At 40.1% G+C, this 21,684-nt stretch overlaps 2 protein-coding genes across 9 annotated transcripts in view; one reads left to right on the top strand and one right to left on the bottom strand.

The window, feature by feature from the left end:
• The window catches only part of MAST4 (microtubule associated serine/threonine kinase family member 4), a 315,990-nt gene extending 302,280 nt beyond the window's left edge, over nucleotides 1–13,710 (top strand). For 7 of the 8 annotated variants that reach the window (XM_026865288.1, XM_026865287.1, XM_026865290.1 and 4 more), the window contains 5 exons: nucleotides 2,031–2,260; nucleotides 3,740–3,862; nucleotides 5,604–5,740; nucleotides 6,392–6,573; nucleotides 7,405–13,710. In XM_026865288.1, coding sequence (XP_026721089.1) covers nucleotides 2,031–2,260; nucleotides 3,740–3,862; nucleotides 5,604–5,740; nucleotides 6,392–6,573; nucleotides 7,405–11,264 — 4,532 coding nt within the window. In that variant the 3' untranslated portion in view covers nucleotides 11,265–13,710. The remainder of the gene's footprint in view (nucleotides 1–2,030; nucleotides 2,261–3,739; nucleotides 3,863–5,603; nucleotides 5,741–6,391; nucleotides 6,574–7,404) is intronic. The other variant, XM_026865285.1, reaches the window with a different exon arrangement.
• Nucleotides 13,711–16,382: 2,672 nt separating this feature from the next.
• Nucleotides 16,383–20,395, bottom strand: CD180 (CD180 molecule). The gene is given in 7 exon segments (XM_026865782.1): nucleotides 16,383–16,436; nucleotides 19,023–19,115; nucleotides 19,117–19,173; nucleotides 19,175–19,252; nucleotides 19,254–19,476; nucleotides 19,478–19,693; nucleotides 19,695–20,395. Coding segments are annotated over 7 exon segments (1,422 nt in total).
• Nucleotides 20,396–21,684: the final 1,289 nt, after the last annotated feature.

The following is a 21,684-nucleotide window of genomic DNA, read 5'->3' as shown; positions in this document are numbered from 1 at the left end:
GCAGGTTGCTTTAAGTCCTTGGGCTATTGGAGAATTGTACAGTGTTGAAGAGGGTTCTGGCTCCCCTCTTAGTCTTCACCTGTCTTTGGGTTGTAAAGCATATACCCTGTGTGTCCTTTAATACCTTGGTGAGGAAATACTGTGCTATTGTGCATGTGTTTTGGAGACCTTGGAAAGGGGAAAGGCCATCTGAACCCTGTTACTGCAGGAATTTATGATTCACCTCATGTATTCTACCCTTCTTAACCAGAGAACAGCATAGGCTTCCTGTGCAGTACATGTAATTCCAGCAGCTAACTATGAGGATTTTTTGAATGAGATAAGTCAAGAGGAAAATGTTGAGTCTCTTTAGAGGTATATTTTGCTACTGTTTGAATGAGGATAACTAGGTGACAGTCAAAAGAATAATTAGCATTTCTGTGATGTTGTTAGAATGTGGAAGATCATTCTCACAAAATGCATGAGAGATGTCAAGATGAGTATTTTTACAGTGAGAAAGATGGTGAAAGAGTGCTCATCCTATTCAGGGCAGTGTTGACACTGAAAACTGCAAGTGTCTTGCAAAAACTCTGGGCTTTTTCCTTGTGTAGACTCTTTCTTCCAAATAGCATTTGTTCCAATATGTCATAAGTGATTTTTTTGGTATATCCCTGTAATGGTAAGCATCATGGTTATTTTTTTTCTGCATGTAGAGGGTTTAATGCATGTTAATTATTGAGATTATCATAGGAACATGATACACATACAAGTAATTGCACAGCCAAGTAACACTCGAGTTATCATCAGTTTGTATTCTAGTAGTTCTTTCACAGCTGTTGAGTGAATATCAGAAAGTTCAGAGATGAGTTACTGTGCTCATTAAACTACTGTTTTCTTTCAGTTTAATCTCAACATCGTTCTACAAAATCCAAACTTCCCTTTGCCTATGCCTAAAAATGATGTCATTATATCAGCCAAAATCTTATATGTTAGCTGTACCTAATATTGTCCAAAAAACCTACCTTATTCATGTTTATCCATAAAATAAACTGCAGCAACAGATGGCCAGTGTTTTTAACCTAAGTCACGTAGCTGAGAATCACAGGATGTGTCAGTCCCACATGCAGCACAAAGGAGAGGGTCGGGGATCTTGGGCATGTTTCAGAGCCAAAGGGTGAGAGTGACACCTCCCTCAGGGCTTGGCTGTTCTGTGGGATTTCAGCATTAACCCGGTGATACCAATCTCTGGGAGCATCCAGGCAGTAGTGCCTCTGCTGTCAGAGCATATCTGCCCTTGCATGACATGGCTTGGCACAGACTCCAAACATGGAATCTTTCTGGCCTGCATTCCTTTACAGAACTGTCACCCTGTTAGTCACCAAAGTGTGTTTTATGCTGCTGCAATTGTGCTTACATTTAGCATGTAGTGCTTTCAAAATAATGAAATAAAACTAAGCTGTAATTGCAAGAAATTCTTGTGGTCTTATATGATGTAGCAGAACACAGAAATAGAGGCTTGGTACAAGCATTGAGTTACTGTCCTATTATCCAGCTGGTTATTGTTGTTTAATTACAGTAGTCTTTATCTGTATCTATACATAATTGGGAAAAAAAAAAAAAAAAAAAAAGCGCTAGTGCTTTGTTTAGCTCTGCTGCATGATTTGGGGGATGGTTTTGGGTGTGCTCACAATAACATCCACTACCATATTGGTTTTATTTTCATGAATGTTAGGAAGAGGCTGAGAATTGTTCTTCCAAAGTTAGCAATGAGTGTGTTTGCTATCTAAAAGGAAAAAGCAGTCTTCATCTAACAAGTTAACCCTTACATTAAAAAATAGTTTACATGGAAAGAAACTTAGTTCTAAGATCTGGTTGTTGGTTAAACTTCTCATTCCTCCTCAACTGGTGTGTATCTTAGTGTTTATGCAAAGACAGAAGACAGTGATATGTTTTGACACAAAGGTGTTACAAAATTAAACAAATTCCCTGTTTTGTGTCTGTATTTGTGTGTACTCAGATTGTACTCTAATAGGCAGATTTTTTTCTTCCAGATGTGTTTGGTGTTTCTCCTTTGGGAAGTCCTATGTCTCCTCATTCCCTGTCATCTGATCCTTCATCCTCCCGAGATTCATCTCCCAGCCGTGATTCATCGATTGCTGCTGCGAGTACTCATCAACCACTAGTAATTCACAGTTCAGGAAAAAAATATGGCTTCACCATCCGAGCAATCAGGGTTTATGTGGGTGACAGCGATATCTACACTGTGCACCACATTGTTTGGGTAGGATAATATGGTTTTTCACTTACATACAGCCACAGAAAACTGTAACAATGTATTTGCTTTTGATTTTGTACCTATGGTATCTGTTTATTAAGAGTTACTGTGTAAATTGTGATTTTTATGCCAAAGAGTTTTCCTAGAATGAAATTAGTGCCTGTACACAAGACCAGTGTTGACTGTAGGGATGACACAAAGCTACCTTTGGCAGAAGTGGTACCTACATAGGATGTTGACATTCAGCATGAGTCATTTTCACTTTTGTCAACTTTGGCGATTGTGAACAACCATGTCTTAAGTTCAGAGCACTGGCTTAGTAAACAAAAGGGTTGGTGCAGCCCACTGAGGTCAGGATTTGCAAAACTAGGAGATTGTAAACAGAAATTGTTGAAATATACACGGAGTTTTTAAATTGCATCAATTAAGGGATTCATGAAAGTCAACAATATTTTACTAGATGCAAGTAGGCTGATTTCAGGCACAGACATTCTTTTGTATAAAAAGGTGAAAATCATTTGGAATTATGAATACCTTTGAGGATTCTATGGCACAGGAAAAAGACTGTTCCGAATAAATTCTGTATTTTTCATCCTCTTCATAACTGATTTGAATGAAGTGGGAAGCTAAAGGAAAAGACAGCAATTCTTGTATCTCACTGGTTATCAACCTTCTTAACTCTAAAATAAATACATATTTATGTAAATATATTTATACTTAATTTGTTATAAACATCAATTATAAAATAAGTATTATATATAATTAATACATTAAATATGCACCAAAAGTGTGTGTATAAACTATTTCAGCCACCTTAATATAATTTTTTTAACTTGATTACAAATTTATCAGAAGCTTTGAAGTTTTGTACAATGCTTTGTTTTAAATATGTATTGTATGTTTTGAAGTATCAATGCTACACACGTGGTAGTGTATTTTTCATTTTCATGTTGTTTAGCTCTGACCATCAAGAACATTGAATCTGGAGAATGGTATACATTTGATAATGGATTAAATTTAAAAATTTGATTTCTTGCTACTGGTGTAGCATCACATCAGTGAAAGGAAGGGGGAAAGATTACACTAAAAGTGAAACCTTGTCTTTTTTCCAAAATACTGTAGGTTTGCAGTCTTACAGCTCTGTAAGCACTGTAGTCTTCCATAGTGGCTGTGTGGCTTAAAATTCTTCAAAATCTCAAATTACAATAAATTGTTTAAGCCACCTTCAAAGTAACTTGCAATTCAGTTTGGTTTGGTCCTTCATCATCTTTGTGCTGCTCTGTTCCCTCTAATGGGCAGTTTTGAGTAAGTAGTTGAAGGTGAAATGACTGGTCTGATTTTTTTATCCTTTTTTCCTATATATAACTTAATATCTGTAAGTTTTTTCTTCATTGCCAAATGGTCTTATAGAAAGAGTTCATTAGACAAAGCCTACTCTTGAAAGTATAAATAAAAACTATTTTGTGTATATTCTCTGTTTTCCAGGATGTGGAAGAAGGAGGTGCAGCTTATCAAGTGGGTTTAAAAGCTGGAGACCTGATTACTCATATCAATGGAGAGCCCGTGCACGGTCTTGTTCATACAGAAGTCATTGAATTGTTGTTAAAGGTAACTCTGGACAGTTGGGATACAAAAGCACTTGCTGTTTTCACCAAGGATTGAGAGGTGTTGTATTTGTTTCCTTCAGAGATCAGTTATCGATTTTCATGGTGGTTCAATTGCAAACTCTTAAGCTACACTTGTGCAGATTTGGAGAGAGGTCAATGACTTCATATATCCTCTGATGATTCTCTGCAGTAAACTGGCACTGCTGCTGAGATAGCTGAGGTACCTTTGAGGCACTGACACAGAGATGTCATTGTCTCTGAAAAAAACTTTGACATTTTCAAGCACCTTCTTGAATTCCCCCATCTTCATCAGGTACTTGAGGCTTTTGATGATCATGGTACATACTGTTTTCTCCTTTTAAAGTTAAATCAGTGAGGAAAGATAGAAACAAAGAACATGAAATATTTTCTTGCCTTAGGAACTTGTCTTTTATAATCTTAAGGCCCAGAATGTTTTTGTGTCTCATGTAGCCAGGCATGTCCCACAGAGCTGCTTTGCGTAATGAAATTCTGATCCTGCAGTTGGACTTCTATGAATAATCTATTACGTCTTTCACTTGTGGAGTTTCTGAGGTCTGTCCTATTAGAAAATTATAGTTATTCCTTAAAAACAAACAAAATTAAAAACCAAATTTTTTAATGAGTGATAGTGTCTTAGCTTTTCGCTGTAGCTCATCATCAATTCAAAAAATTGCAGTTTTAGAATAATCTTTCAGCACAGACTAGGTAATAATTTTTAGACAGCTGTGTATTCACTTCCTATTGTTAACAATTTATGGTGCTACATGCGGAGCTTTGTCTGTCAAAGGGAGTAGTCAGTTATGAAAGAAGATTGGAAAGCAATGAAATAATGGGGAAATATAAAAAGCTGAGAAAAGATGCAAAATACACTTTCCCTTAAGTCTTTATTTTCCTCCCCTGAAACCAGGAGGAACTTCAGAGTTTTGCAGGAAATGTGTAAGAGAAAATTCTGTAATTTTAGGCAGTTGGGTGTGCAGTTGTTTTCTGTGTCAGTGACAGAAGAAGAGAAACATGACAACCCTGCACACTACTTACAAGAGTAAACACAAAATGAGAGATTGTTGTTTATCCAGATGTGCTGTATCATAAATTAATTTGGCCTATTGGATTTCCTTTGAAAAGAAGCTTATTGTAGTGGTATACAGTGCTGGACAGGAGGTGTGGATTTTTAAAACACAGATATTTCTAGATGGGTTTATTTACTGAGTCATCTGTTCATGCAAACAGTCCTAAAAAGTTTAATTCAATTATATTTGATAACTCTTTTAATCCATAAAAGGATTGTTTGGTATTGATAAGATTAAGTTTTCTCCTCCATTTCATCATTGTAACAGTCAGTATCCTGAGACATGAATGGCCACTGAATGGACCGCTGTGCAATGACAGCTGTTCTTTGTGGGAAAATAGGATGTTTCTGTAGAAGCTTCCATCTTGAAAATTGCAGTCTTGATCAATACTTGGTCTTTTCATGTCTCGCTACAATTATTAGAATTTCTCCTTGTCCTGAAGCTGGAGTGGAGGAAGTTTAGGAAATTTGACAGAACTTGGGAATTTTCTGGTCATTGTTTGTTTGACATAAATGAGCCTGGCCACATCTGCACAGGGCTCCCTACATGGTCAGCTCTTACTCTGACGTTGGATTTCTGTCTTGTTGCATTCACATTTGTGGCAAAGTTTTCTTCTATTACTCACACTTAAAGGTTCCTTCTCCATTTTGACAGAGTGGTAACAAAGTCTCAGTAATGACAACCCCTTTTGAAAACACTTCCATCAAGACAGGACCTGCCAGACGAAACACCTGCAGGAGCCGAATGGTTAGACGCAGTAAGAAAACGAAGAAGAAAGAGAGTTTAGAGAGGTGAGTAATCCTTTTGTTTCATGGTGAATATTTCCTTGCATGTGTGTATACATAACTAATTTAAAATAGAAAATTAATGCATTTCTTTTCTTTTACATTTTTTTACTCTTGAAACATGTATTTCCAATCCCATTTTGCCTAAATTAGATGTGTTAAAATAACCCCTAAAAATTTTGCATGGCACACCCATAAATATGGGGAAGAAGGTGAATAATAGGTTGTATCTTAATTTGGTTTAAGTATATCTTTTTGTTATTGTTTAATTAAACTTTCTAGTGCTAAGTTTATGGGCATTTTTAGTTTGATGATAAGTTTATGTCTATTTTGTAAATATATCACCAGTATTTTATAGATATTCATTCAGTTTTGGTGGGCTCTTAAATTAAAAAAATTCAGATTTATACTAATAAGGAGCTAAATGTTCCTCTGAAATAGTGAGTAAATTTTAGTACAAATAGATTTAGTTACAATATCTAGCTCGCCTATTAGTGAATCAGGATATTTCCTAAACTTCATGCTCTACAGTGTGATTTGCTTTTCTGAGGGTAATGGGAGAGGGAAGCAATTCCAGCTTGCAAGAGTTTTGCCTTTGGTAATAGTATCTTCTGTAAATCTTAACTTCTAATTAATGCTGTGGTCTTCTCACACTAGGAGAAGATCTCTCTTTAAAAAGCTGGCCAAGCAACCCTCTCCTCTTCTTCACACCAGCAGAAGTTTCTCCTGCCTGAACCGATCGCTTTCATCAGGGGAGAGCTTGCCTGGGTCTCCAACCCACAGCTTATCTCCTAGATCACCTACCCCAAGCTACCGCTCTACTCCTGATTTTCCATCTGGTGAGTGTGAAGGAGTGGAGGACAGAGGAGAAAGACTTTGAAGTGTATTCTACTTGTGAGCCCTGGAGATATATTACACTCTTGATAAGAGTAGTCAGCTCTGACAAGCATAATCATTGAACAGCTGGTTTCTGTCTGGAAAAGGGAAGATTCCTGATGCAAAATCAAAGGTGCTTTCATGATACAGAAGCACCTTAAAGGGAACTGTCTGCTAGGTTTGTCCCAGATTTTAAATCCAAGTTTAGTGACTCTAAGTTGAGTAATAAACAAGTTTGGAGTGAAAGGTAGAATCTTGCCTAGGAGAGGCTGATTGATAAAAGAATGGTATCGAGGGAAAAGTTGCTACATAACTCAACTAGCCTGAGCACTCATGAATACAGATTTGTGGCTGAATAGATTGTTGGGGTGCTGAAATACACCTCTTTCTAGTTCCTAAAAGCCTAGCCCTTTGTCCTCTTTCATTTCTGTCATGATTTTAGTGTGTGCTAAAAGTGACTGCTTTTGTGCAATCCCTTGGCAAAGATAAATTATTTGGAAAGCCTTGATCTTTGCTTTGAAGTGGCAGAAAGAGTTAGCTATTCTATGTAAATAGAAGTAAGCAGTAACTTAAAGGTGATGAAAGAATAGAGGTTAAGGAAGAAATAGCAACATATTTGGAAAGATGAGGAGTATACAGCCTGGTCACTCAAAACTGTCCAAATTTTGGAACATTGTAACAGCAGATGGCACATAGGCCTTTTGGACAGGTGAAAGTTCTGTGTCTCACTGAGCATTTAGACAAGATTTAAAAAATCTTGCTAATCTTTTTTTGTTTGTTTGTTCTTTCTGTAGGTACCAACTCTTCTCAGAGTAGCTCCCCTAGTTCAAGTGCTCCCAATTCTCCAGCTGGTTCGGGACACATAAGACCCAGTACTCTTCATGGCTTAGGTCCAAAGCTTGGTGGGCAAAGATACAGATCAGGAAGACGCAAATCAGCTGGCAGCATTCCTCTCTCTCCTCTTGCACGAACACCTTCGCCAACACCCCAGCCAACATCCCCTCAGCGATCTCCATCACCACTGCTAGGACATTCGATTGGAAATACAAAAATAGCTCAATCTTTTCCTAGCAAAATGCACTCCCCTCCAACTATTGTAAGGCATATTGTAAGACCAAAGAGTGCAGAGCCACCAAGATCTCCGCTTTTAAAGAGAGTCCAATCTGAAGAGAAACTTGCACCCTCTTATGGCAGTGATAAGAAACTCTTATGTTCACGAAAACACAGTCTGGAAGTGACTCAGGAAGAAGTGAATAGAGAATTGTCCCAAAGGGAAGTAACTCTTCAGAGCTTGGAGGAGAATGTATGTGATGTGCCTTCACTTACACGGGTCAGGCCTGCAGAGCAGGGCTGCTTGAAACGACCAATCTCCCGCAAATTAGGTAGGCAAGAATCTATCGATGAGCTAGACAGAGAGAAGCTGAAGGCCAAGATAGTTATGAAAAAGCAAGATTTTGCTGAAAAAGCTAATGCCGCTATACATGAACTTAGCAGTGAACCAGAAAATCCCAATACCTTAAGACTGGAAGAAAGAGACAAAAAAGCATTTCAGAAGGTATTAGAAAGATCAAATCAGTTTGAAACAAAAATTGTTGCTTTGGAGACCCAGTCAGCTGGTGGCATACTCAAAGACACCTTTCAAAAGAATGCAAACCTGAGGTCAAATGATGGTGTTGCTTTAGATGCACAGATGTGTCATGGGCCTCCGCCTAATGAACTTAGTCATATTTCTTATGACTTCAAAAGAATGTCCCCTCCATGTACACTGCAAGATGTGCTACCTCAGTCCTCTGACAGGATGCTAAATGGAAAGGGAGAAAACACAGATAAAAATGTACCAACAAAAGAATTTGTCAAATTTGAAAGACTAGATGGTAAACTTGCAAATATTGATTATCTTAGAAAGAAAATGTCCATTGAAGAAAAAGATGAGAGTGTCTGTCCAGTGCTAAAACCCAAATTGACATCAAATGTTCATGAATGCCTTCAACTTAATACAGGCAGACCAATAAACATACAGCAGGACTCCACTGCAGATGCTAGAGCATTTATCAGCAGTGCACATGCTGCTCAGATTAACTTGGTTTCTTTTGTTCCTCTCAAGACCTTGAATGTCCGAGCAGACATGAGTGTGGAAAAATCAGCCCTTATTTCTACTGAGGCTCCTGTCAGAAAAAGTCCATCAGAATATAAACTTGATGGGAGATCAGTCTCCTGTTTGAAACCAATAGAAGGCACACTAGACATTGCCTTACTTTCTGGGCCACAGGCTTCAAAAACTGAACTGCCTTTGTCTGTGCTGCCAGAAGGACAGAGCACCAGCAGTGATGGGGGATCTCCTAAATCCCCAGCATCAGAAGGGAGTGGTGGGAAGGTGGAACTGATCTGTCAAAAAGAGCAGATGTTAAATTATTCAAAATTTGGCAAAGTCATCGTATCAGAGCCTCAGGTTCTGCAGGCAAGCAAGATTTCTCCAAATCCACCAGTCATTTCTGTGGCTGCAGAAGTAGTGACAAAGTTTTCTAGTCCAGCTACTAAAGGCAGTGTGTCTGTTATCGAAACTGCTCAAAAGAAAGACACCTCCCCTTCAAAACAGAAGGACAATTCAACAGAGGCCAAGTCTTGTATTATTCAGAGCCACAGTGTTAAAACTACTCAAACATGCTCCAAACTTTCTGCTGTCCGAAGCACTCCTGAAAAAGCTGTAGGAAAAGAGAAGCAAATGCGAAAGGAGTTACCTGCTAAACAGACAGTAGCCCAAAGAAGTTGTGAGCCTATCCCTGCAAAGGTGGAGGTGATTAGAGAGTCATCTCTGAAGGTATCCATCTCAGATGTCCTGATAACAAGCTACTCCAAAAGCAATGAAAAAAATTGTGCTGATTTTGCCATTCCACCTCAGATGCAAGGAAAAATGCAGACAGCTGGTCCCAAGACACAACCTAAGGATGGCAGAGACTCAGTGAAACAGCTAGGCAAAGATGACAGCAGTGTTGCTAGTAACTTTGTGGACGTAACCAAGCAGAAAGTTCTCAGTGACTCTAAGAAAGTTACCACAGAGTCAAAGAGTGAAGCTCTTCCATCCAAATGGCCCATGCAACCCTCAATAGATTGTGCTCTTAAAAATGAGAAGTCTGTACCCATTTCCTCTGTACAGAAGGACAGTGCCAAAGATTTACTGAAGAAAGATCAGAAACAGCTCACTGACACAAGACGTCAAATTACTGAGAGAGAGCAGTCCATCCAGGTTCCTCAGCAGCAACTTAAAGCTTCAGGCTCCCCTGCTGTGAGGGACACTGTAAGCAGAAACGGTGCTGTAGATGTTCACATAAGTGTTCAAGAACAGGTGAAGCCTGCTGCCACATATGCAGAAAGCAGTGGTAATAAACACAAGCCAGCCTCTGATACGAGTTCCTCTAAGTCTCAGTACATGGATAAACAGACATTGTCACAAAAACCATGCACCCTGACCATAAAAGAAAAAGAAACTAATATTCAGGTGTCTACCAGCTCCTGGAAAGATGGGAAACATGCCAGTAAAAATGTGCTAGATCCCCTTTCTTCTATTGTAGGCTCCTTGAGAAGAATGAGCAATGAACATGTGCAAGCTGAAAGTCTTGTGAGTTTGGGGCATAGCTCAGTAGCCACCCTCCAAATGAGCAGCATCACTCCTGACACCAAACCCAAATCCTCTGCTGTCAGCCCAGTAACAGCAGGCCCAGAGAGAAAAAAGCAGGAGCAGAGACAAGAACTAGCAGGCTTGGGGGAATCTGCTGATCAAAAGCAACTTGACCTCAGTGAAAAACACACAATGTCTCCAAAGTTTTCCACTGTGAAAGACTGTGTCCTGCTGAGCAAACAAGTAGACAGAAGTCCTAGTAATGAGATGATCTCTGCAGACAAAAGACCTGAAGGAAAAACATGCACTGATGCACTTTATGTTCAGCTTGACAGTGGGAAAGTAGAGCCTACCCTTTGCCTTGCAAACTGCGATGCCAGAGGGAAAGGAGCAGAAAAAGCAACCACAAGTAGCAAAACCTCTCAAGATTTAAAAGGGAAAGGACAAGTTAGTCATAAACAGCCAGAGGACACAAACAAGCAGATTACAATAAAACATTTGTCAGCTGCCAGCGGGCAGAATTCTTGTCGTGTGGCTGCAACGCCAGGAAAGCTGCTCACTTGTTCAGCAAATCTCTCTGAATGTAGACAAGAAGTATCTGTTTTGTCTTCAGTGAAGAGTGATGCGTCTTCATTAAAGGTTAAAGCACGCTCACCTGAGCTTCCTGCGACCTGCAAGGAACTAAAGAAAAGCACCTCTTCTTCAGGGAGTGGTAAAGCAGAAATGACTAAAAGTGTTTCACTGATGGCCTTGCACAGTGCTGCTGGTGTAGTAGAAGCCCACCACCCCGATTCAAACTTTGGGGGGAAACCTGGAAATCAAGAAAAGTCTTTTTTTGTTAACACTGTGGATGTAAAGGGAAAAGATGCCGTTCAGGCTCAGCAGTCTGCTTCAAGAAAACAGAATGTAGGTAAAGATTTATCCAGGTCAGCAGCTACACCTGACTGCCCTAATGCACTTTCTGATGACAAAGACTCAGCTCGGCAGCGGAGAGGAAGGGAAGCTTCACGGAGCAGTCCTCACAAAAAATCCTGTTAACTGTAAGCTTCGTGGAACAGTCCTCATAAAAAAAATCCTATTAGCAGTAGCACCTGGCAGGTGTGAATTCAAGACTAGCTGAAACAATATCAATATATTGGACTGCCTTTAAACCAGCACTGTGTAGTGTCTTTGTGTGGCAAAGCTTTCATGTCACTGAAGAAAGAAGACAAGGGGATATATAAAGAGATGACTTTTTTCAAAATGCCTTCACAATTGTAACCGGTAAAACTGTTACCATATAGTATTTGTACAAAAATACCTTTACAGCTGAGAGCTGTTGAAGAAAAGGTGTTTTTTTCTGTAAATACTTAGCAATGTGTTTGGGGTTTGAATGTAGCATATATACTTTGCTGCTGATTGCAACTTTTTTGTTAAAAAAAATACCTTTTTTAAGATAGTTGCTTTGCCACTTATTTGCCATACTCAAATATGAAACTGAATTATTAAAACTTAGACCTGGCGTGGACATACATTAGCATTGGTCTATCTGGAAAATGAAAACAAGCCACGTTTCTGTTTATTAAAAGTCCTAACTAAGGGTTAAAAAAATACTCGTACAGAATAAATGTGGTGACTTAGTATGAATTTTTACATGTATTTTTAATAATCCAATTTTGATAGTACTGTGCCTGGCTGACTGCTTCACCAGATCTGACAAAAGACCGAATTGCATCTCACAGTTGCACAGAGCCTGTCTTTGAGTAGGTGTCATTAAAGCTATAGGAGGACCACTTGGTTATCAGGGCATGCCAGCACAAGTCATGTTCTCTGGTGAAATGACGGTTCTTGTCTTGTCTCTTGGGTGTGGGTTCTCTGATCCTTATCCCAGACAAGGCTGAAACTCTAAAGCACACACTGTGTGCTCAGTTTTTGCTGCAACTCTCTTGAATTCCTTGAGCTTTTTTAAATTCAGACCCTTACAGTATGAGGCACAAGTATAAGCACATACTTGCAGTACTAGTATGTTCACCCCTGGTTTTAATACATTTAGAGAATACATACTATGAAGGCATATAGGGCAATTAGCATCATACAGCTGTAGCTTTTTTCTATTTTATGACAAGAAAGGTAAAAAGGAAAAAAAAAAAGCAGTTTCAGTACCTTTAGAAAAGATCAGGACATCCGATACATTTTAATACATAGCTGGGGCCTTATGTTGTAGATCTAACTTGCTGGGTTTGGCAAGTGATTCTGGGTTACACATTCATTTCTAAATGCATTGAGTAGCTCCATACATTTCATAACATAATCTTTTTATTTGTATGCAAAAAAAAAAAGGTAAATACTGTAATTAAAAAAGCAACATTTTGTAACAAAGGAAACTGTTGGAGCTATTTGGTGCTAGAATGTGACTGTCTTTACTTTTGCTAAGCCTTATTTACACTTTATATACTGTGGAACATGTAGACTTTAATCATTTTAGTGTGGAGTTATTTAGTTTGTTTTAGGGATGAAAGGTAGAATTTGAAACATGTACAGAAACACTACAAAATATCCTTAATGTGTGTTTTTGAATGATGGGGATCAACAGAATGGTGTTTCTGCTTATTTCTGTTACATGTACCCAGACTAGAGCTAGGCCCCTGCCTGTTTCATCAGGGCTTACGGGTTGTTTTAGTGTTCTAAAAGCTAGATAATAGTTCATAAAAGCACAGTGTAATCCTGACCTGGAGGTTTGTGTGACAGCTGACAGTGTGCAGAATTAATTTCCCTTCAGTAAAAACTTCTACTATACTGTTTAGTTGAGCAAACCTGTCATGGAAGGATAATATCACAAACAAGTCCTTCTGATTTTTCATGTGTCACTAGAACATTCATACTGCCTTTGCATTCACAGAGGAGCTAGTGAGCAATGGATAACTTTTTTGAGCAGTTATAAAAATAAGATGGTCTCAACATTTACAGTTCATCTGTGCTTTGGCAGTTACTACAAATGAATGCTAATGCACTTCCAAGTAACATTTCTATCTGGGAGGTATTTCCTAGTTTACGGTCTTCTGCATTTTTTCACCTATCCTCTTGTTTCCTTTAAAGCACATCTATCTATTTGTTTACAGTATAATTTTATGTATATTTTGTATAGTTCATTCTCACTTCTGACAAGTAATTTCTTTGCATTTTGAAAGTGTTACAGTGCTTAAGCTTGTATTCTTGTAGTACCTGTTTGTTGGTGTTTACCATATCAGTGAGCTGTTAAGAGATCCTCCTGCCTGTGTTCTACTTGGTCAGTTTTATGTGATCTGATGTGTTCTTTTGTAGACTTTCTGCTGTAGATTCCTCAGCTTACAGAATAAAAGACAAAAAAAACTGTTAGGGTCTGTGCAATAAAGTGCAGTCTTATTTTCTCTAAAAAACTCCTTATGGATGTCATAATTGTTGTATGTTGAACACTGTTATTTATACTTATGCAGGTGCATAATATTGAAATAAAAATTCAGCATGACACAGTTGTGTTAGCATTTTTCCTTTCACTGCTGTCACTCCTGTACCTTAAGGCATATCTCTGCTCTACTCAGATGGGCAGGTTTGGGGTTTTTTTCCTCTGGGGCCAACTCAGTATACCTGTTAAGGCACATGCTGGTGGAGAACTTTGCATGAGGAAATGCAGTTTAGTTTGGAGACAGAGGTTCCGCACAGCTGAGTATCAGGCAGTGTCTGGAACCGCTACTCTACTGTTGGGTTTGCGAGCACAGAGTGGTGGTGGATGACATATCCTGACTAGTAGCTAACAATGGCAGTAGGCTGTAACATGACATTTAAATCTTTCCCCCAAAACATGTATCATCATTCATTACAATAGGTCAGTATGTTTTTGAGTACCTTCTCAAAATACCCAGTCTCCATTGGTTTTTTTTTCTGTTCATGCTAAATTTCCAGCCTTAAATTCCTGGAGCATGTGTAAGTGCAATGTTTTCTTCAGTTTTGAGATCTCTACCCCTTGACTTGTCAAATCTCCCTTTATTTTTCTTTTCACTTAATAAAAGATAAAATAGATGCAGTGATACACGCAATGGAGATGGATCAGAGCACCTTTGTATTCAGTGGCCTATTTCAAGAAAAATCCTTCTGGCAGGAGAAGCAACAGGGCAGAAATATTGCTCCCCTGATTTTCATCTTTCCACTTCTTGCAGAGGAGCAGCATCTGTTAAAATACATACATCTTTACTGTTCCATTCCTGGTAGCTCTGCTGGTAGCTGTGCAGAGCTGCACAGCCAGAGGATTATTTTTGTACGCAGTTTACAATTGCATTCTTTTCTCTGTTTTTCCTCTGTACAAAACCGAAGTGCAGTAGTTTATGGCATCATTTTTGCTGCTTTGCTCTCTGTTTGAAACCAGTAGGGTGAGGGGAAGCTGCAGGTCACCCAACCTTTCCAACTTGCTTCAACCCAGCAGAAGGCAGATAGTGTGCAAAACCTGTGCACTGGCAGGGGGTGTGATGAGTTGGGGAGGGGATAGCAGGATCCAGCAGCTCGGAGAAAGGAAGGGACTAGAGTTGAAAATTGACTGGATCTAACAGCTTTGCCTGCTATGCTATCTCTGACTGTGGACAGCAGTGGTCACCTCTGCCTGGGGAGACATAGAAAGTTGCATGGTCAGAGTGAGTCCTCCATGTGTTCAGGGCCAGAGGAAAGGGTTGGTGTAAGTTTTACACTGGAGAAGTCAGGAGAGAAAGGTTACCATTATTGTATCTGGCATGGCCTGTCACCCTCACTTCTGCTGTTGTAAGAGACTGCACCTCACCTAGGATGGGAATGCTTTTATGGTCATAGAGGAAAATGTGAGTTCCCTTCAGCATTGAACTCCTAGTTTGCTATGTTACCTTAAACCCCATGTTTTCCTCTTATGTAGTCTTCAAGACTTAGCAGGGATGTCAACCTTGGATTTGAATGGTAGCTCAGATGGCAGCTCAGAAAGAATAAATCACTGGCCAGGAAGATACTAGAGAACATACGGATGCATGTCCCCATTCATAGCTTGGGTTAGCAACAGTTTTTCTTTCCACTGACTATATGGTATAGTATTTGAATTAGCACTGACCAACTCAGTCTCCCAGATGTCTGCCAAGAATGGATTTGAAAACAGGATAGGAAGCAATGCTAGAGGTTATGGTTCAAGCTGCAAAGGGTTGGGAGCATCAAAAAGAGTGGAGAAGGCTGCAGAGTAAGAAGACAGTAACAAGGTAGGTAAATTCTAGCACAGAGCAAGCCCTTCAAATTAGGGGCAAGAGAATGAGAGATTAGAGAAGGTTGTGTTGTGTGCTGTTAGGCAAGAAGAATTTCCATTGTTATTGCCAGACAAGGAGGTATGGAATGAGTGAGTAGATGGGAGGGGATATCATCTGCTCCTTTTCCAGTACAGACAAGACTAGTGAATGACAGAAAGTTCATAAAAGATGCATCATTGACATCAGCATATATTTGTTAAATCAACAGATTTGGAAACGAGTCTTTTCAACCATCCTCTTCAGAGTAAAATTCTCTTTCAAAAATTGAGTTGCATCTTAGTGATAGTATCTTTTTAAAGCACAGCTGGGGAAGGAAGGAACGAAGGAACTTTGCTCTGAGTTTTGATTTGTCCAATTGGAATAAAGATAAGTGCTTACCAGTCTCTGAAATGTGACTTGTTAACTAAGATCTGCTCAAGTTTCTTCCCAGCGTGAATACTGGTAAAAAATTCTATTTTGCAGTTTTGTGTTGTACCATGACTTCAGTGACAGCTGTAGCCCAGGAGCCAGGATAGTGGTGAGTTCAATCCTCTTAGGCAGCATTTACCCCAGGTGATTCCCTTGTTCTCTGTGTGTGTCAGCTCCCCAGCTGTATTTGAAAAAATAAGAGATAAAAGGCCTGACTGGGGACCAACAACTGCATCAGATCAGAGCCTGATTGGGTAAACAAATTCTATACAGAAAAATAAACCTACTGTCTTTTTCTATTTATAGCCTTGCTAAGTAATCCTAGAAGACTAAATATTTGAATTTCAAAAAGTTTTATTATGTAATCTGGACATTTTAATGTATTGTAGCCGTATATAAATTTTCCTTCAGAAGAATCAGTCCCTGTATGTAGGATTTGTGTACCCTGAAACATACGGTGTATGCTGTTCAGCAGTGTTGCTTACATAGTGTCATGAATGGCATTTTGCAGACAAATAAGAAAGCAGAGAGGACACTGCAAATTAAAGAGAAAAATGACAATAGATGAAGACACAGTCATCAAAAACCAGTTGTGTAGAGGGATATGGATGGATCACAGGAAAGACTATACTTAATACCCTGTGTGCAAATATATATCACACAGGAACACCACCATTTTGTCTTTTCAGCCATCTTTGACTTCAGTCTACACATGAGTCTATGCCATGACATAGTAGGATTTCAGAAACCGGTAGTGTTTAAATCCTGTCTTCCTCTCCAAAGAGACATTTCACAAAGCAACAGCCCAACATGCAATTTTGCCTTCAAGTCACCGCTACTTGTGGATCTGCCGCAGTTACTACCTGATACTTGCAGCAATTTTGTTTGTGCCTGTCCTAAGCTATGAACTATGTCATGCGCCCTTTTAAATTCACCGTTTGTCTGTCCCTTTCCTGAGCCCACAGATTTAAGAGAAAAACAATGGGAAAAGCAGCTGTCATGTTATCATGCTATGGTAACACAGGGTAGATAAGTACACACAGCAAGCTCCCATCAGACCCTGGGTCAAATGTGTGTACTCTCTTGTCACTGGGTTTATTCACATGTGATGGCAGACAAAGGGATTTGGTTGTTTAGTAAAAGTAAATAAGAAGAAATCTGTCCTTTTTTCCTGCCTAGCTGTTGCATATCCCGTTGGAGCAAAGAGATTCTGATTTCACGGACACAGACCAGAAGCAAAGTGAAGTAGCTGTTAGCACCAGGAGCACCCATGGGATGAGGCTGCTGCTCCCCACAGCATCACGCCTTTTGCAGTCTCTAGTTTTTGATCCTGAACTTCTGCTGGGGGAAACAGTCCATTCCAGGCTGGCACAGGAAAGTGTCATAGCTGTTGGTGGTGTTTACTTGTCCTGTGCAAGCAAAGCATAGTGCCAAGCACCCAGATTCTTGACCAAGTCTACCGGTTTTATGGTTAAAGCTGAAATTGTTGCTAGTCCTGCTTACTATGGAGTCTAGTAAATAGTACAGGAGCAAGGCCTGCCTTGGGACAGAGGTTCAGTGGCCATGAACTTTCTCAGGATCAAAATATTTTAAAGAAATTGGAGAGATGATAGAGGCTGTTTCTGTCAGTCCTGCAGGAGTAGGTCATACGTGACTACAAATGCTGTGCCTGTTCTTCACAGAAAGTAATTTTTTTTCTTTTTAGCACAGCAGGGTATGCTACTGCCAGCTCTTAAACAACACTGTTTTTCAAGGGCATTTGAAAGAGAGTGGGGGTTTAGTTGGTTGGGAAGTTTTTTTGTTGGAAGTAGCGGTGGTTTGATTTTGGTTTTTTGAAGAGAACAAGGTTTGCCATCTAGCCCTGGGATCTTTCTTTACAGGTGCATTAGCCATAGTAGCTGAGAGATCATGGCTAACATTGAGCTAAACTGGCATTTCTCTATAAGAGAAGTTACTCATATTCAAGGCTCAGATCATAGTTTGTTTTTGCAATTCTCAAATAAAAATTTTTCATTATTTTTCTAAAAGTTATAATACAAATGAGAACGGTTATTTCTTAACAAAAGTTAACAAAATACAGGTCATACAAAACCAGGAAGTTGTCCTTTATCTTAACAAAATTATTACAGTTCTTTTCCATATCTCCATCATAAACTTACATTTGCTGGTAATTTCACTTCAAATAGTGAGCACCCCAAATGACAATGGCAACACAGCATAAAATAGCTAGGACAACAGCAAAGATTCCTGCAATGACGTGTTGATCCCAGAGGAAAGCGAGATGGTGACCAGCTGAGACCCAGCTAGTGATTTGGGTTCAGAGCATCTCAAGAAAGGCAGAAAGGACAATCCAGTCTGACCTTAGTGCCAGGGAAGGTCATGCAGCAGGTCATCTTGGGTGCTGTTAAAAGTCATATAATGGACAACCAGACGCTCAGGCCCAGTCAGCGGGGGTGCTGATTGACAGCTGGCTGAACAGGAGTCAGCAGTGTGCCCAGGGGGCCAAGAAGGCCAATGGCATCCTGGCTTGTGTCAGCAATAGCGTGGCCAGCAGGGACAGGGAAGGGATCTGACCCCTGTACTCGGCACTGGTGAGGCCGCCCCTCGATTCCTGTGTTCAGTTTTGGGCCCCTCACTCCAAAAAGGACATTGAATGACTCGAGCGTGTCCAGAGAAGGGCAACGGAGCTGGTGCAGGGTCTGGAGCACAGGTCGTACGGGGAGCGGCTGAGGGAACTGGGGGTGTTTAGTCTGGAGAAGAGGAGGCTGAGGGGAGACCTCATCACCCTCTACAGCTCCCTGAAAGGAGGGTGCAGAGAGCTGGGGATGAGTATCTTGAACCAGGTAACAAGCGGTAGGAAAAGAGGGAATTACCTCAAGCTGTGCTAAGGAAGGTTTAGACTGGATATTAGGAAGCATTTCTTTACAGAAAGGGTTGTTAGGTGTTGGAATGGGCTGCCCAGGGAGGTGGTGGAGTCCCCATCCCTGGAGGTGTTTATGAGTAGGATTGACATAGCACTTAAGGATATGGCGTAGCTGAGAATGGTCAGTGTTAGGTTAATGGTTGGACTGGATGATCTTCAAGGTCTTTTCCAAGCTAGATGATTCTGTGATCTCACTACCTCAGGGTCTTCAATTTTATCCAGATTCTGCTTTTACCAGGTGATTAAACCAATACTGGAGCAGGTGCAGTCCAGAGGGTTGTTTTTGCAACCAACTTAAATTGATTCCACAGTGTCCAGCTAGGGATACTAGCTTGTTATGTGGTACAATATTGGATCCTGTTGTGGGCAAAATTTAGGTAGATGCTCTTGAGGCTTGAAAATACATCTGTGCTTGAATACTCTACGTTTGTTGTTGCTTAGATCAACATGCTGTAACTTCTTGAGGCTGTGAAATACTTGGTTGCCTATTGCTATCAGTTCACAGGGTGATAAAATTAGCACCTCTAAATTAGATAGCTGTTAGAACAGTTTGTTCTTTGGCATGACCCCTGATTCAAAGGTATTTTGACTAAGGTCCAAGAGCATGACGTTTTCCAGGCCTTGAAAGAGGTGTTGAGTTTATGTGGGAAGAGGAAAGATTCAGCAATTGCAAGAGATGTCAATTTCGAAAAGGACCCTGAGAGGTGTTGATATGAAGAGGAGTGAAAGCTAGGTCCAGCAGCTCTAGGTTAGCATCATCCTTAATGAGCAGGTCTTGGAGGTGGAGCTTTATGTTATGGCTCAGATTGAGGTAGCGAAGACTGCTCAGACCACTCAGTGCTTCATTCGAGCAGTCTGTTTTCTGTATGACTCTTGCTTAAATCAAGATGATGAAGCTTTGCCACTTTCTCCAAACAGCCATAGTGCAGCTGCAGGACCTGCAAGTTCCCCTTGATGTAGAGGTGGGTGAGAGAGGTGAAGGCAGCAGAGCTGATGTTGCGGAGGTGCTCAAAGGAATTCACATTGAGAACTAGTGAGATCATGCCACTGATGCTTGGTACAGTGCTTTGATGTGGGTTTGAGTTAGGTCTAGTTTTCAAAGCCTGGTCAAGCACTGATATGTCAGCGTTTAGGTTTTGGAATTGCCATAGCTGCAGATAGAGATCCTTGACAGAGATATTACAGAGGCATTGTAAAACATTTGGGCTTATGTAGGGATTCTTTTGCACACCGTGAAATGTTCCCAGCCAAAGGGTCTGGGCTGTGAAGTTCTGTATACTTGCCAGGACCTCAGAGATGTCAGCACAGCCCCTAAAGTCCAAACTGTAGAAAAGGGACTGGGAAGCTCCAGATTCAATGTATATAATGTCATTGCCCTTAAAGATAAAGCTGATCTTCTGCAGAATGCAGATATCTTCTGCTGTGATTGCTCTTATGTTGTTCTTTTGAAAGTCAACATATTTGAGGTTTTGAGTGGGAAAGCTGGGAGGAAGCTGCAGTGAAGAGATGTGGTTGGTGCCCAAGATGAAGGCATGCAAGCTGTACAGATTTGTTATTGGAATAAATGACATACTGGTTATTCCTGTCTATGTTAAAACAAGCTGCTTCAGAGACCATGGGCCAGTGAACGTTGTGTCAGACAGAAACAAGAGCAGGTTTCCAGTCAGCATGATTGTCTTCAGCTGCCTGTTGCTGTGAAAGGCACTGTCATACACCCAGTTGATCTGACACCTTGAGAAACCGACAGAAACCAGTATCAATGTCATGTCTCATAAAACGCTCCCACTATATGTGATAACCCAAACTGCACTTCATATCTGTAAAAACTCATGATCAATTGCCTTCACTAGGATAAAATTAAATTTTTTCAGTGACACTTGCCTGGCACTTGTAAATTCACATTTAAATACAGGGTCCTGGTAAGAATTAAAAACTACCCTGAAATGATGGGGGTGAATAAGTATTTGTGGAAGTCTTGGAGACATGAGGTTTTTAGTGTCCAGCTTAATAAAATGAAAATCTGTTTTCCTATAGAAAGACCTGGGCATTTCCAAGGACCAATCCTGTCTTTCCCTAGGTTTTAGGGAACAATATAAAAAAGTGAATTAAAAAATTACTATAGTGATTTTGCTGTCACTACTGTCTTAGCACCAGTAATATCTGGAAAATGCATTTTTCACCTGCTGTCCTGTGGAGAAGAAGCCTAGGTATTGCATAAACTGATCAACCTCTGCTTAGCAAAATACTTCACCAGCTGTCTGCAAGTGCTACTACTGGTTTCCCTATGAAGGCAGGGAGATGCTCCTGTTGTGTGTTCCAGAGGCCTCTGGCTCTGGCAAGGGACAAGTGGTTTCATCAATGTGATGTGCAGAAGTGAGGATGCTCCTTCCATGCCGTGTTAAGTCCAAGAAGAGAAGACACTTCATCTTAGAGAAGGTTGAATTCTGGAGGGAAGGGAGCACATTGAAGCTGAAGTCAAGGATTTCTGTTGTGACAGATAGTTTTTCAGGAATCTCCCTCAGTCCTAAACCTTCACAGCTATAGATTTTATTTACTGTAACCTGTGAAAAATATATAGTGAAACTGCAAGAGGTATGTACTGAGAATATAAATAGGAAACTATTGCACTAAAAAACTCCAAACCAACAAAACCAAAGAGGATTTTGAATTATCAAAAAACTCAGCAGCTAGAACCTAGAACCCTGGGAAGATTCAGATAGGCTTGCAATGCATAACCCTAGGGTTTTGTGGAGTGTGTTTTTAAAATGAATGCCTTGAGTATCTCTTCTATTAATTTGAAGTGTGTCTCATCTGTAGTACTTTCTTATCAAAGTTAGCACATGTGAAGATTGTTTACTCT

The sequence above is a fragment of the Athene cunicularia genome (assembly GCF_003259725.1).
Source record: "Athene cunicularia isolate RWA chromosome Z unlocalized genomic scaffold, athCun1 chrZ_part1, whole genome shotgun sequence".
Classification (NCBI taxonomy): domain Eukaryota; kingdom Metazoa; phylum Chordata; class Aves; order Strigiformes; family Strigidae; genus Athene; species Athene cunicularia.
Note: the sequence above shows the minus strand (reverse complement) of the source record. Positions and strands in the feature narration are given on the sequence as shown.